The sequence below is a fragment of the Erithacus rubecula genome, assembly GCF_903797595.1.
Source record: "Erithacus rubecula genome assembly, chromosome: 15".
In the NCBI taxonomy this organism is placed as follows: Eukaryota; Metazoa; Chordata; class Aves; order Passeriformes; family Muscicapidae; genus Erithacus; species Erithacus rubecula.
In genome coordinates, this window is record NC_136667.1 from 6944791 (window position 1) to 6960609 (window position 15819).

General features: G+C 47.7%; 1 protein-coding gene across 1 annotated transcript in view; it reads left to right on the plus strand.

Moving 5' to 3' along the window:
• Positions 1 to 9932: 9932 nt before the first annotated feature.
• HS6ST2 (heparan sulfate 6-O-sulfotransferase 2) overlaps positions 9933 to 15819 on the plus strand; it is a 125841-nt gene continuing 119954 nt past the window's right edge. The window contains exon 1 of the mRNA XM_079318926.1: positions 9933 to 10592. Coding sequence (XP_079175052.1) covers positions 10081 to 10592 — 512 coding nt within the window. The 5' untranslated portion in view covers positions 9933 to 10080. The remainder of the gene's footprint in view (positions 10593 to 15819) is intronic.

Genomic DNA, 15819 nt, shown 5'->3' on the forward strand with positions numbered 1-15819 from the left:
TAATTTAGAAATAGAAAAGGCATTAGATTTCTAGTTCTGAAACACCTAAAATGACCTCAAGGGGGTAAAGAAATTGAAAATCATTTGAGCATTGTGTGTGTGCTCACGTCTGTTGTTTTCCGAAAGACGTCAGCAAATCCCAGTGGGCTTGGGCTCCTGGCTTTGCTTGCAAGAACCTGCTTGGGGAGCTTAGGAGAGTTTGGGGAGCTCTGGGAGCAGGGACAGTGCAAAAGAGTGCCCAGCACTCATTTCTAGCCCCAGCTGCCTGCAGTCCCTCTGGCTCTGCTTTCAGAAGCCAGAAACATGCTGGCTATAACTTTTGTTCTTTTTTGTTTTCTTTTTCCTCTTTGCTTTTCCCTATTCATAGATTTAAAACAGACCATTAAGTCCAACTGATCTTACATCCTGCATGACAAAGGCCATCCTGCTCATCCCCTAATTCCTCAATACCAGGGCTGACCATGACCCTGTGATTATAAACTCTCCTGTAAATGCACTGGGAGCCTCTGTGTGCTCCAGACACAGAGCAGGATCCCACTGAAAACACCCAGCCTTGATTTAAAGACTTTAAGTGGCAGATGATTTATCACATCCCTCATGAAACCATTCCAATGTATAATTAACTCTTACAGTAAAATAAGTCATTGGGACTTGGAAGCACAGGGAGATGTGATACACAGAGTGCACAGTGTACAGTTGTGTTTGGTTACGTGGTAAGGAATCCAACAAATTGCTTTTATGTCTTTCAGGGAACAAAGATGTGGAACCATTTGCATAGCATAGAAACTCTCCAGTCCACCTTTTACAGGGGTAGAGGTTTGCTAAGGAAGTTTTGAGGAGATGGAGTAATAAAGAAAAGAGGGTTTTATGATGCAAGGTCGACTAGGAAACTTCTATTGGAAGGGTTTGGCTGGGTCCTAGTCCCATGGGAAAAGCAGGAGGAATTTGACTGTAGTGTGTTTCCCTTTTGGAAAGTCAAAGCCATTCCATACAATTGCAAAGAAGCATAAGAGAGAAACACTTGCTCCTCTGTCAAGGCTGTCTAAAATGGAGGAAAGGAGGAAGTCCCAAACGTTAAATTTCATCAAAGCCCTGAAGGTAAAAATGATCTGCTGGCTTGAAATTTATCTTAATGAGCAAAATCCAGCCAATGAAACAGGGTGCAGATGAAAGTGACAGATGGAATCATTTAAAGTTTGATTCTTTGCATGAAAGAAAATAATATTTTTGATGAGTTATTTGTCTTCTGTTTGTTACAGTGTTCTGCATAGTGTCACAGGCAGATTAATTACCCTGAGTATCTCAAAAATTGAGAGTTAGAGGGAGCTCTTGGAAATCTGTTATATCACTTGGGACTTAGGCAGGTCCATAAAAGCTGTGTGCAGTAGGAGGACACATATTATTGTAGATGATCTAAATTTTGATGTTGAGAAATGCTACCCTCCACCTCTTAAAATGTAAGGCCAGCATTATGTGTTGCTTATCTTTAATAGGAAAAGATGAGCAACAAAATGACTGGAGCCAGACCTATGCATTATAATATCATCTCTTTGGACTGGTAATTCTTGCACAATAACCTAGTGCACATCTGTGAGTAAGAGTGCACACACACAGCAGTGTGAGAGAACACACACTCCCTATGAGAGAACAGGAAACAAAGCACTGCCCCCTCTCCTGGTTTTAAGGACAGGTATCTGCCAATAAAGGCAGAAGCTTCTCTTTGAAATGAAGAATGTAAACCTCCTCCCTCCAAATTATTATTATAAGTTTGAAATTAAGGGGCTCTCAGGCAAAGACATGAGCATTAGGAATAATAGTTCTTTAATAGGAAAATTAAGATAGAAATACAGTATTACAAAGAACAATCCCAGCTCTGCCAGAGTCAGAATCCAAGCTGACACCTGTCAGTCAGTCAGGGTGGTGGCAGCAGTCCCATTCAATGGTGGCTGCATCCTCCTGCAGTGGCAGATGTGGTTCAGCTGGAGCAGTGCTCCTGGAGAAGGTGCAGTTTTCCTCTGAAGGTCCAGGGATGATGTGGAAAGGTCTGGTTTTCCTCTGGAATCCAGTAGAAAGAAGGTACCTTGCTGTCCAAAATCTCATTTTTTATCTGGGTAGGAAAGGCTTGGCTCCTCCCCTGGCTGGAGCATCTCCCAGTGGGATGATGGAATTTTATCAGTCATGCACTAGGACTGAATGGGCCAGCAGCAGATGATATCTTCCTGGAGGAAGGATGGGTTGTGAAAAGATAAAGATGATTGCCCCAGCTGGTTTAAAGATGGCCCATTAGCAGATAATATGTGCCAGGAGATCAGGGTCACTGCCCCACCCATTTTTTAAACAATGGCCCATTAACAGGAGATTTCTCCCACAGGGATAAGAATCGCTGCCACACCCAGTTTTTAACAATGGCCCATTAACAGGTGATGCCTCCTGGATGAAGGGTGGGCCATGGGAAAGATAAAGAACATTGCCCCAGCTGGTTTAAAGATGGCCCATTAGCAGATAATATGTGCCAGGAGATGAAGACTCACTACCCCACCCGGCTTCAGCAGATGGTGATAGAATACACATTTCTGGCCACATCAACCCAACCCACCCCCCTCTCCTCTGTCCACTTAATTTCTGATTATATCAGTGACCAGTTAGCAAAGGTACAATTCACAAAGGCTCCTGTCTTCTCTGATTCAAGCAGTGTGGGACTAGATACTATATCAAGTGTTTGACTGTGCAACCCTCAGCCTGGGGCACAAAGAACTCAGGCTGGATCATACAGGTGAGGGGACATTGAGGCTGTGGTGAGCCTGCTGCTGGTTCCCAGCCATTCTCTCCTTGGATTCAGCATTCCCAAAGCTCTGAGCAGGAGGCTGAGCCCAGGATGTGCAGCCCATGCTGCTGGAGTGGTGCTCACATGGGTTGGGAACCCCACATGCCTCTCCTGTGCAAGGCAAGGGAGGAAAGCTCTGGACAGGGAGCACCTGCATGTCACTCCCTGCCACATGGCTCTGTGTCAGCTGGGAACAGAAGTAAGGGATTGCAAGGAATTTCTTCAGATGTATTCCAGCAGCAGATTAAAATAGCTGCTACTATTTTTATGCAGTGAAGTGGCAGCTCAGGCACGTGCAGGACTGGCAGCATCCCTGCAAGGAGGGATTCCAAGGGGAATTCAGGGATTCAGCCTGTGGCTGCAGTAATGCACACAGGGCTGGCCCAGGGCACCTAGGGAAAGCTGGCCCAGGCCAAGGTGGTAGAATTTAGGATCAGAGAGTATAAATTCACACTGCCCCAATTTTCTGTGAGTTATTGCAAAGTGCTGCAATGGTATGAACCCTGAGTATTTTTGAGAAACCACAAGAAATTGCTGTACTCAGTATCTGTTATTTACATCCAGTCCAGCTGGGGATATTCTACTGAATTCTGTTGTGGTGAAATTTTACATGTTTGATTGTATTTTTGTTTTCTTTTCCTGAAGTTTCAGTGTAATATAACAGAAATATTCTGTTTCTCTGTGGACTGACAACAGCAGTATGTGTGTGGGGGAGGGGGGTGGGCTATGGAGGAAAGGAGACTTTTTCTTTTTAGGAGTCTTTTTACACATAACTGGAATGTGAAACTCCCTCATTTTTGTCCCTCATTTTCTTTTTTATAGGGGCATGTTTGCTTTAGCAGCTTGGCAATCCTAGGTTTGAAGTAAAAGAAAGAAAATTTATCTTTGCATCTTCAGAAACTGAATTATTTATTTGCTATTCCTGGTAAATCTTCAGTTGCAAAACCTCACTGCTAAACGAGCATTTCTTTGTTTCACTGGGCTATGGATCACTCCCTGAAAATTCATCAGCCCTGCTGCTGAAAAAAGCTGCCCTTAAAACTTCTTCTGATTATTATCATTATTATTATTATTAAGTGCTTGAGATCATTTTTTGCGTCACCTTCATTTATTCTTTTATTCATTTTAAAATCTAGGTAATTGCAAGAAGTCATCTGAAATTTACGACCTCTTCCTGAGTTTTATGTTTGTTTTTTTTTTTTTTTTGCTCCTGCATCTGATCCTCTGTCACATAGGTTAATTCCACAACACTGTGTTGCCCAAATTCAGCATCAATTTCAACAAGCAAATATTTATACAGCATCCAAGATGCAGTCTGAACACAGAATGACATCAAATTAAGTTAAATTGATACTAACTACTCTAGGATTGAGGAGTGCCCAGGCAAAAGGTGGTACTAGCTTAACTAAATCTATTTCAAACCCACTGTTGTTAAACTGGAATAATTTCACTGTGAAGGGCAAATTTCACCTTTCAGATATCTTGAATGCCCTTGGACTGAATCCCACTGCTTTCACTTTACACAGGACTACTTATTGAGATAATGTATATTATATTATTATTGAGGCAATATTATGACTATTCTCACTGTTCTTTCAGGGCCACGTGGTTCCCCCTGGGTTTTAGGAAGAGTCAACAAATATTTGTATGAGTCTTTTAACAGCCTTTTTCTTCAGTGTAAAACCACTTTTGAAAACCACTGTGCACTATCTTAATCTCTTACCTATATTAATCAGGCAAATGCTGCAGATTTTGTCCTGAGCTGGGTCAGATACATCACTTTTCCATTATATATCTTCAAAGTGGACACAAACTGTCCCTTGGACCATATGGTCTGCAGCCATGGGATTTGTTGGCTCACACCCTTTCTAATTCCTCCTAATCTGCTCATAAGCACCTCCAAAAGGACTCTTCACACACCTCACCAGTAATCTCTTTCAATGCCTGGTTGCTGTTTGGATCTAATGCCAGATGGTATTAATAAACCCATCACTGCAATTATCCAGACAAGCAAACAGTGGCAGGAGCAATCCCAACTTCTCACTTTTCCCACTGATTCAGAGGCATACTTGAAAGAGCCCTTTCATCCCCATGGATCCTGTTCCCTGGAGTTGTCCCAGGCTGTCCTCATCAAAAGGGAATTTGATGTTTCAGCAGTTTCTCAGCCAGTTTCATGCTGGGAAAGAATCAGTGGTGATGGGGCAGTATCATTTATTCACCCTCCAACTGCTGCCCAGACACTTGGTGCATGGCCAGGTGTCAGTCCCACATCAGGTCCCCCTTTAAAACCTTTCACAGGACCAGGATCTATGTGTGAAATGGAAATTCTGCTCATGCCTTGTAACTTGAAAGCTAGCCTGCCTTTTTTTCTGGCTCCAAGACTTGCTGCAGCCTGGACAGAAGGTTTCTGATGCCATGTGTTGGGAAGGAGGTGATCCCAAAAGCTTCCTGCACCCAGCAAATTGTGTGCAAATGCCTCCTGCCAAGTCCATCTAAATGCCATGTGGCATTTAGACAAAGTTTATTTAGCAATCAGTCCTCAGCAAAATAAAACTCTAAGAAATTATCTTGCAAGGTGGGTCCCTTGAGTATCCAGGTGTTTGGCTCAAGCTTTTAAAGGCTGCCCAGTTCACCACACACCCAAAAAGCTTTGGGCAATGCTTGTATTCAGGGAGGCAAGATCTATAAGTAGAGATAAATGCAAGATCAGTTCAATAGCTGGAAAAAAACAGAGCTCTTTTGAACACCTCAGCCTTTCCAAGACCCATCTAATACGGAGCAAGATGTTACACTTGCAGCAAATGTATTTGGCTTTAGGAATGAGCAGCAGTGATGCCATAGTGACAGAAAGGAATACTTTGATGGCCACATCACAAAGAATATGCAAACTTGTATTATTCCTTTGATTAGCTGCTCTCTGATATGTCAAGTCCATGAATAATCAAGCCTCATTTTCTAATTAGTTTATTCATCACCCCACTGCTCCATGCCTTCACTCATTTGCATACCATTTACTACATAAGGGTAATTTTGTGAGGTGCTAGCAGTGCTTCCATCTCTCTCCCACCACAGCATTTCTTTGGTCCTTTCCCAGATATTTCCTTGCTCTTGGCTTTGCTTCTTCTCCCATGCAATGTCCATCTCATTGCTCTGTGCTTTTCCACTCATTTTAAGAATTGTTTCCTCAGGGATAGTGGTGTCTTCAATGCTGTCTGTCTCTGGCAATACCTTTTGACTCCATAATCTGGTTTTACCAGCCTCAAAGGAGAAGTAAAATTATCAAAGTTTGTGGCTTGCATATCTTATAGAAGTGGTGGAGGAGAGGTCCTTTTGGGGCAGCTGGGGACAAGGCTGGAGCATCCACTTTGAGGACAAAGGATGGGAAAAGTGGTTTTGAGTGCCCTGGCCACAAACCTCTTTAGCCATCAGCTATTCCAGACAAGATAGACAATTCCATAAAGGAAAGTTGCAGCAGTTGGGCTGGTGATGACTATGTTTTTTATTTTAATAAATATGCTATTTTCATGACACAGGAGTCTTTTCTGTACTGATTTCATCTATCTTCTCCCCCTTCCTGTACAGGTACTACAAGATGAATCACATTACAAGGAGATAAAGCAAACCTAATGGCTCGTTTGCATTTCTTTTAATCAAGTTATTCTAATTGTGCTATTGTGCAAATAAGGTTTCCCCTCTCATCTGAAAAAGACTTCATTCTCCCAGCAGCTGTGGGTGCCTCAGCAGTTGGGGTTAGCCCAGTCCTGCCCATCTGCCCAGGAGGCTCAAGCTGGCTGCACTCCTGCCCTTACCTGTACCAAACAGTGGACACTGGGACCTACTCAGGCTGAACTGACATGAAACCTTGCTCCTTTCAATAAGCTGGAGGCCTCAATGCCTGGTAAAGCTCTGTTTTACTCATGAAGATCCTGCTTATCTCAATGCTGATGTGTATTTTCTTTTCATTGGAGCCAAGCAGTCACCATTTGCCAGCCAAATGCAGAGGTGAAATTCAGATGCTGTGGAAACAGAGGTTTTTAGGAGCTACACAGGGATGTGATTATCAGTCCAACTGATGAGCTAACAGCAGTTTCCTAAAGCAGAGATCAATCTGGGGCTTGAGGCCCAAGGTGTTTTATTGATCTGCCTCTGGGCAAACACCCTGTGCCTTTGCATACAAACCCCTGATTTTCTGAACATTCCCATGGGTAATAAGAGAGGGTCAGCCCAAAATGAGATTCTGCACCAGCTCAGCTTGGTTCTGCTGTGCTGGAGGGAGGCAGCTGCTGGCAGGGTTGTGCAGAAGGGACCAGCCAGTGGCAGAGGACAGTTTTAGGTGGGAGAGGGGCTGTGGCCATACCCATATCTGGGTGTGACCATGCACTGAGACACAGGGTGAGGGGATGCCCTGTGCCAGCAGAAAAGGGTCCTGTGTGGGGAGTGGGAACAGGGACCCTTTGTTTGGGGTATCTGGGGATGCTGTGTGTGGAGAAATGGAGATTTTTTTCACTGAAGTTTCACCAGGCACTCAGTGGTTTTGCTCGACCTCTTAACTTAAACCAGCTGCCCCAGCATCCATTGAATCTCACCCGTGCTGTGAAACCTTAACAGCTCTGCTCTGTGCTACTTTTATCTAGTTTGGAGCAATTTTCATTTCTTTAATGCCTGAGCAAATGTTTTGGGTCCTTGGATCAAAGCTCGGGAGCATAATTTACATACTGAGAGTGAGAAAGCAGCAGACTGGAGACCATCACTCATTACTGAAAGGATGATCATTGTTTGTTTAGCCCATTCCAAAATAATGGCTCTGCTGGGAACACCAACCCAGTATGCATCATATCTTTTATAGTATATATTAATTTAGTGTAGGCATTAGACCATTGTTATTCTATCCATTTAATTCCCAGGTATTAGCATTCAGGATTGGTTTTTACTCACCACACATCTTGGTTATTTCATAATGTAAAATAAATAAAACTGGAGGCAAACATATTTTTTTTATACAGATGACTCTGAGAGAATGATGGATATAAAGCACAGGAACATCTTTATAATTTTAAGACTTGAATTTCAGAACACAGAGTTTTCATTAAATGGTGCAATCCATTCATTTTGGAGATCCAAATGGAAGCAAATGAACTCAGTAGTTCTCATGCCTAGAATCTTTGTGATAAAATTGCCTATTATTGTGAGTGTAAATGTTTTCAAAATATTATGGACAGCTGGAAAAAATAGAAAATACAGGAGAGGTTGCTCAAGGATGAAAACCATAAAGAAATCACCTCCAAACACCACATTTATGTGCTGAAGTTATTTAGAGAGAATTGCTAGAGAGGAAGGGAAAAAGGAGGCAAGTTTATTTGAGTGTTTTGGTGTTTGTTTGTTTTTTGTTTTATGATGAATAAAGGTTTGGGAGAGTGTTTAGAAGAGATTTTCTTTGCTGCCTGCTGTGCATATTAGAAAATTCAGCTCTAGGCTAGTTGGCCAGGCAGAGAAAGAGAGGCATCACAAAGGACAGGGAAGCAAAAGCTGAGGTGCTGTGCTGGGCAGGGGAGAGGAAGGAGATGCTCAGACATTTCCAGCCCTACCTCAGACTGGGCTTTCCTGAAATGCAGCACCTCTGTGTAACATCAGTTAAGTATTGGAGCACATCAATCAAACTGGGGGTGGCCAAACCCATGGTCCTGCTTTTCCATGAAGGACAAGACACTGGGGATGGGCTGAAAGCCTTTGGCCAGAAACTTTTTTTTTTTTTTTTTTTTTTTTTTTCCCTTGCAAGGCTGCAGTTCTCACAGGCATTAATTGTCCCAACATCAGTCGCACCAAGAAGGAAAGGAAAGCCTTGGTCCCGCTGGCTGTGTTGTGCTCCATGGCCCTGCCAGCTCTTGGTTCAGGGTGTTGGGGTGTCCCTGTGGAGTGGCACGGGGTGAACACAGGATGAGCACCCAGGTGCTCCCACCCACAGCCCCACAGAACAGCCGCCAGCAGCTGGAGCGCAGAACATCACCTGCATACAAATGTACACAGGACTGTAATCAGAGATAAATCCACGGAGCCCTTGTTGTTATTGTTTTATTTGCAGAAAGCTCTCCTTGCGCAGAGGTTTTGAAATATGCTGACAGAGATAGTGCAGGTATTTGTCACCTGAATCAACAGAAACCACTCGGGGCATCAAGAAAAACACTCGATGCACTAACTCTGCACCCAAAAACCCCCAAACAAAACCAGAGCACTGGGTGTTGGTGTGAGGAGATGGGAGTGTGTGTGTGACGGCCGGGCGGGACGGTGGCTCCGCAGAGGCACCGCTGCCATTACCGGGATGTTCCCGGTGGAACAGCACCCTGCGCCGCTGCTGCCAGCGGGCACCGGGGCGGGCGGGATGGGCACGGGCGGGTGCGGGACACGCACCGCCGCTCCTCAGGCGCGGGGACAGGGCACGGAGCATCCCGGTGCGCCCCGGGCCGGCCGCGCTCGGAGCATACTCGGTGTGCCGTGCCGGTCCCGGCCCGTGCCTGGAGCGCGGTGCCGGTATGGTCTCAGTCCTGGGGCCGTTGCCGGTAAAGTCCCAATCCCGGAGCCGAGGGGTCGCGCAAGATGGTTCCGGGAGGCGGTGCCGGTGCTGTCCCGGTGCCGGTGCAGTCCCGGTGCCGGTGCGAGTGAAGTCCCGGTGCCGCTGCTGTCCCAGTGCTCTCCCAGTGCCGGTACAGTCCCAGTGCTGTCCCGGTCCCGGTCCCGGTGCTTTCCCAGTGTTGTCCCGGTGCCGGTGTCGGAGCAGCCGCTGCCAGTGCTGTCCTGGTCCCGGTGCCGGTGCTTTCCCAGTGCTGTCCCGGTGCCGGTGTCGGAGCAGCCGCTGCCAGTGCTGTACCGGTGCTGTCCCGGTATTGTCCCGGTGCAGCTGCCGGTGCTGCCCCGGTGCTGCCCCGGTGATGCCCCAGTGCCGGTGCTGTCCTAGTGCCGGTGCAGTCCCAGTGCCATCCCGGTGCCGGTGCCGGTGCTATCCCGGTCCCGTTCCCGGTCCCGGAGCGGCCGCGCGGGGCGGTCCCGGGGCGGGGCCGGGGCGGGGCCGGCAGGGGGCGCGGTCGCGGCGGGGGCGGGCCGGGCGGAGGCGCGCGGCGGGGCCGGGCGCGGGGGCTGCCGGGAAGGGCCGTGGGCAGCGGCGGGCGATGGCGGCGGCGCGGGTCCCCCCGCGGCGGCGGCGGCGGCGGCTGCGGCGGCTCTGAGCGGGGCGGCGGCGGCGATGCGCGGCGCTCCCGGCGACGATGGAGGACCGGTCCCACAAGGTGCTGCTGGCGCTGGTGATGCTCTTCCTCTTCGCCGTGATCGTGCTGCAGTACGTTTGCCCGGGCACCGAGTGCCAGCTCCTGCGGCTCCGCGCTCTCAGCCCCGCCGCCGCCGCCGACCCGTACCGGGCGGAGGACGAGACGCCGGCGCGTTTCGTTCCCCGTTTCAATTTCTCCGCCGACGACTTGCTGCGGCGGGTGGACTTCAACATCAAGGGGGACGACCTGATCGTGTTCCTGCACATCCAGAAGACGGGCGGCACCACCTTCGGGCGGCACCTGGTCCGCAACATCCAGCTGGAGCAGCCCTGCGAGTGCCGCGCCGGGCAGAAGAAGTGCACCTGCCACCGGCCCGGCAAGCGGGAGACCTGGCTCTTCTCCCGCTTCTCCACCGGCTGGAGCTGCGGGCTGCACGCCGACTGGACCGAGCTCACCAACTGCGTGCCCTCCGTGGTGGACAGCAAGAAGGAGGTGCGGCTGCGGCCCTCCAGGTGAGCTCGCTTGGCCGCTGCCCGCTCTGCGGCGGGACGGGCGATGGCCCGCGGGGCGCAGCCGGGGGGGATGCGGCGGGAGGAGGAGGGAGGAAGGGGGAGCGCGGAGTGAGCCGAGCATCCCGGCTCGGAGCCGTGCCGCCTCCGGGGCTGCCGCGCTGGGTGCGGAGCGAGCAAACCCGCCCCGCTCCGCCGGCGGGGAGGCGATGGAAGAGATGTCCCGGCGCTGGTGGGTGATGAGCGCGGTGACACAGGGCAGGCCTGGCAGCCCCACAGCTTGGGGACCCCCGGAGAGAGAGTGCTTCGGCTGCCTGCGAGCTGCCTCCAGAGCTTCTCCCGTAGCTCCAGGAATTAGCGTTGGTTTAGGGAGTGTTGGCGAGCTACTGCATCTTTTTGGTACCTAAAGTTTGGCTTCAGAATGGCGGCTTTGCAAAGTAAAGGTTACTGTTGTGGCTCTGTTACCTGCAAATATTTGCATTGTTCTTCAACCCTAGCCTTGATTGTTTTGTGCTTGCATTTTGAATTTGAGTAGCACTGCTCTCTCTTTATCCCTGGATCTTCCTTTGAAGTTGCCAGCTTCCCCTGAGCATATAAGGGGATGGCATAAAAGTTGCCCCTGCCTTTCAGAAGCCCAGCTGCCTTTCCCCCGGAGCGGTGAGGAGCTGCTTCCTCCGCTCCCGGAGCTCTTTGATCAGAGCCCACCTCGGCTGGAACAGACTCAGGAGCTCGTCTGGGGCTGTACTGCAGCTGTACCGTGTAACAGAACTGCTCAGGGTTTCAGTATTTTCACCTTCTTTTGTGGGAAATTAGAAACTAGAGTATCACTACTATTTGCACTGTGAGACTAATGGCAGGTCCCTTTACAAAGAGGCTACTGTTATATATCATGCTATCTGAAGTCAAGTCTAAACACAGATTCACTTGAAATACAAAGCAATTTCTTTCTAGAATTCCTTTTATATAGTGTGACACTACACTGCCATCTAGTAGAAAAATGCTTAGCATCATTATGGTCCTGTACCCGAGGAGCAGCTCTTCATCATACTTGACTATTGTGATTCCTGCTCTTTTGTCTTCCCTACTGCTTTAAATTTTAATTGTCCAATTTTTGTGACATTCCATTTGCTGACATCCGGACCAATTCCTTGCCCTCTGGGTCTATTAGCTTTCTGGTTTCAGGCTGCTGAGCCTTGCAGCTACGTAGTTTATTTTACCTGTCCTATAAACATGTTGTTTGTCAGCAGAAACGTAAATCACATAACATGTGCTCTGTTTTCCTGTACCATTTCCATTGATACATGTTTATTTTCCACAGAAATGGGCCTGGCTTGCAAAGCTTTAACTGTGGGTCAGGGGTTTCCTTCCTTTCCCAGATACAGGTCTGTCTGTGCTTGGCCTTAGCTGTGCCCTCCAGAAAAATGGGAGGCTCCTTGTCCTGAGCCCACCACCCCCAAGGGGGAAAGGGAACATCAGGCTCAGAATTTTTGTCTGCAGCTTTTAGCTTTGTATTTTTTTTTCCTTTATTGGATACCAGACATGCTTTCCTGAGTTGGAATGGAAGTGGTGCATGTACCTGCTCAGGAGTTCAGAGCAATGGTTCCTTATCCTATAAACAATGTACTCTGTCACAGCTGACTTCTGAGAGGTCATTAGGACCTGGGACTGAAGCCAGGAGAGAGGGAGGAAAATGAAGCTGTGATGATTTTGTGTTAGGTAGAGGTCTACTCTCTCAAAGCCTTCGAAATTATATTATACTTTTAATAACCTAATTACACAGCTTGCTGAATAGCTACAGTTATTCTAAAAAAACCCCACCTTGACAAACAGTTGTTTGGACTCCAATTTCTAAATGTTTAAAAAAATACAGGAAGAGAAGTTCTTAAATGAACAATAGTCCTTTCAAGTCTTTCTGCCCATTTTAATACCTCATCTTTAATTGTAGTTTGTGTTCTCAATTTAGCAGCAGTTCAGCTGACAACTGGTTAATTGCAGCTCTACCTGCTGCCAGTAACAGACAGAAAGTCTAAGCCCTTTCTGGGCAGATAAAAGCTGCTTTCAGAGCAGCAGTGGGTGTGGGATAGGGGTGTCTAAGCTGGGAAGCTGAGCTGGCTCCAATGGGGTCAGCCTGGCTATTCCTGAACTGAGATTTTTAGGGGTAGCCTGACCTTCCTGGGTGTGTGTGATGGTGGGAAGGGATAGGATGTCACAGCCCTGCAAATCCTGAGAGAAGGGGAAGCAAGTTGGAGTGCAAGGCCCATTTGGGGAGCATTGTGAGGGCAGGGAGAAGGATTCAATCAGGAGCAGAGAAGAATTTTCTCAAGTGAACCTTGGCTTGACAAAGGTGGAAATTCCTGCATTTATAGTTGAGATAATTGAAAAATTAGACCTGTAGTGAGAGTGATTTGAACTCCTTGGCAGCTGCATCAAGCAGCTGTAGTTACTGTCTTTAGGCTGTGTAGCCTTATCTGGAAATACCCAAATGTTCCATCAAACCTTTCAGCTTGCACCTATGTGTGATTACTTTGCACAGATGTTTGTCTTTTCAGGCGTGGTGAGTCTTCTTGTCAGGTTGCTGGTTACCTGGTCTGGTCTCTAGGGGACTTCTGTTTTGTTTAAAAGTTGAGTCTTTGTTAATCTGGAGGAAACTCTGTCCTGGACCATGCAGTGCTCAGCACAGGTACAGAGCATCCCTGTGGCAGGATGTGATGGGGTCAGCCTGGAGGGTGTATACATGAAGAACCTAGCTGCCTGCAGCAGTCATCCTGCAGTATCTGCTCTTAGTTTGTAGTGCCTATGTTTTCTCTGGGAATTGCAGGACCTGCAGATTCCTTCACTGGAGCAGTAGAAATACTCAGGATGGCTGTTGTGCTTTAACACAATCGTGAGGTGGATTTAACCCCATGGTTCTTTCCTGTCTGTGAGCATACAGGTTCCCAAAACTTCCTTTCCTTTGTTATGGTGGCTTGTGCTCCTTAGTAAGCAGCAAGCAGGTAGATCTTCTCGTTCTTTGGTTTTCTCTTTCCCTGCAGGAAAATGGTTCTTTGGGTGTGGGGAGTGGGATTTTTGAGTTTCTCTCCTTGGATCCCATTGGAGTGCATGTTCTGCCTGCTCCTCCTCCTGTTTGTCTCCTGTTCCATCAGTCCTGCTCACCACTGCAGCACCCAGAAATCACATAACAGTGAAGGGGGAAGGTATAGGCAAAGTTAATGCTTTCAGTGCTTTGGATCTGCCACTTGGGAGGTGGGTGGAATGGGCTGATGGTGGTGGCAGAAAGGAGAGGATTGTCTCAGCTTCTTGGCACCAGTGGTGAGAAAGGAGAAATGTGCTTTTTCCTAGTCATGAGTGACTGACTTGGGTCACTTGATTGATTGTGGAAGCCTCAAAGCTTTTGGCACACTGAACGGGGGCAGCATCCAAAGTAACTGTGCATCACAGAACAGAGATTTCTCTCAGCTCTGGCTAATTATTATGGGAAGTGTCTATAGCAGTAAATCCAGTGGCACCATTGCAAGAAACAAAAAGCCTTGAGGTTAGACAGGAAACTGTAATGAGACATAGGAGCAAATGCAGGTACCAACATTCTTAAGTGGTGTCATGGCTTTGTCCCCTCGGTGGGTGAGAGATGTGGTTCTGGTTGAAGGTCAGACTGTGTTTGATGTTCCTCCTGGGTAGTGTTAAAGGAAGGAGATGTTCCCTGTTGAAAGGAGAATGAACTTGTAGAACTGCCTCTGGAGCCAGAAAGTCTGAGATTGGAAGAAGCTTTGTGCTGCTGCTACAAGCTTGTTGGACCAGGTTGGTGCCTGCTGGCTTTTGGGAGGCTGATGTTGGCACCAGGTTGTGATGTGGGGCAGAAGCTGCTGGCAATGTGGGTGTTCTTATCTTGTCCCTGCCTGTTACTGAAACCCTTCCAAGTTGTCTTACAAAAATCTGAAAAAAAAAGGTTGAAACATTTCCTAGCAAACTGGAAACACTTAGAGTGTGTCTCTGCTGGCTGAACAGATTAATCCATATGCTCCTGAACATGTGGAGTCATCTACTCTGAGGTCTGCAGTACTAGAACTGAGGTGGGGTTAGTTTGGTTTTTAGGTTTTGCCACGGTGAGTTTTTGTAATGGTGCTGTGTGTACATAGCTTCAAAGGTATTGGTAACAGCTTCCCAGTAAACTGCTTTGGTGTGGGGGGAAAACCTTCATGTAGCAGGGGGAGAAAAGTCATTTGTAGGGTTTGGTTCTTAGCAGCTGTTGAGTGTGCCTCTCCCTGTGCAAGTGAATTAACTCTGTGTTTCACCTGCAGTGGTGGAACTGGGGAATAGTTAAGCCCCATAAATCAGCACTAAACCCCTTGGAGGCTGAAGAGATGCTTTAGGGTCCCGTGATACCCCAAGACTTTGGGTGGATAATGGAGGCTATGTCAGAAGATGGACAAATTAAAACCTCTGGAGCTGGTGGAGCAGACACCATTTCCAAGCAGAGAGTCCCCCAGTGCTGCTGCTTTTGGGGTGAAGCCTGGGGGGCTGCTTGGGGAGGGAGGGGACCAGCACAGCTGAGCTGGAGGCAATGGGCAAGCAGATGGGGTGACCTGCTCTAATTTGGGCTCTGGCCAGAGCACCAAGAGGGTGCCTGCCTGCCCTTGAAATACACATCACTGAAACTCCCTGGGTAAAACTGGGCAACAATTATAAAGAAAAAAAAAAAAAAAGCCCAAAACAACAAACCACCAAAAAACCAAACCCAGAGCTTTTGCAGAGATGCTGCCAGGCCTGAGTGCCTCTGAGCTTCATTGATCAGCAAGATTTCCTAATGACCCTGCTGGTTTCAGCCTGGTGGCTGCAGGGTGGCATTTGCAGTGAATACTGCCTTGCCACCCACAAATGTGCAGCTCCAGCTGAGTTTTCCTGCATGGCACCTGTTGGGACTAAAGCAGTAGGAGCAGTGTGCCAGCCTAGAGTGAAAAAGGGGCTTTGAGGGGAAGGGCAAGGGATTATTTTCATAAGTACAAGTGTTTCCTTCACCTAATCCCATTACAAGGCCTGATCTTGGTTATAAACTTAAGTTCGTGGGTTTTTTAGGTTTGGGCTATAGGACTTGTGAAGCTCTCTAAATTGGTACTGCTGGTTTTGCAGATAAAGTGTTGGACTTCTTAAAGGGATTAAAGATTAATTTTCATATTAGGTCTCTTCAGTTCTCTTCCAATAAAGTGCAAATTGACTTTTAGTTATTTGAAAGTAT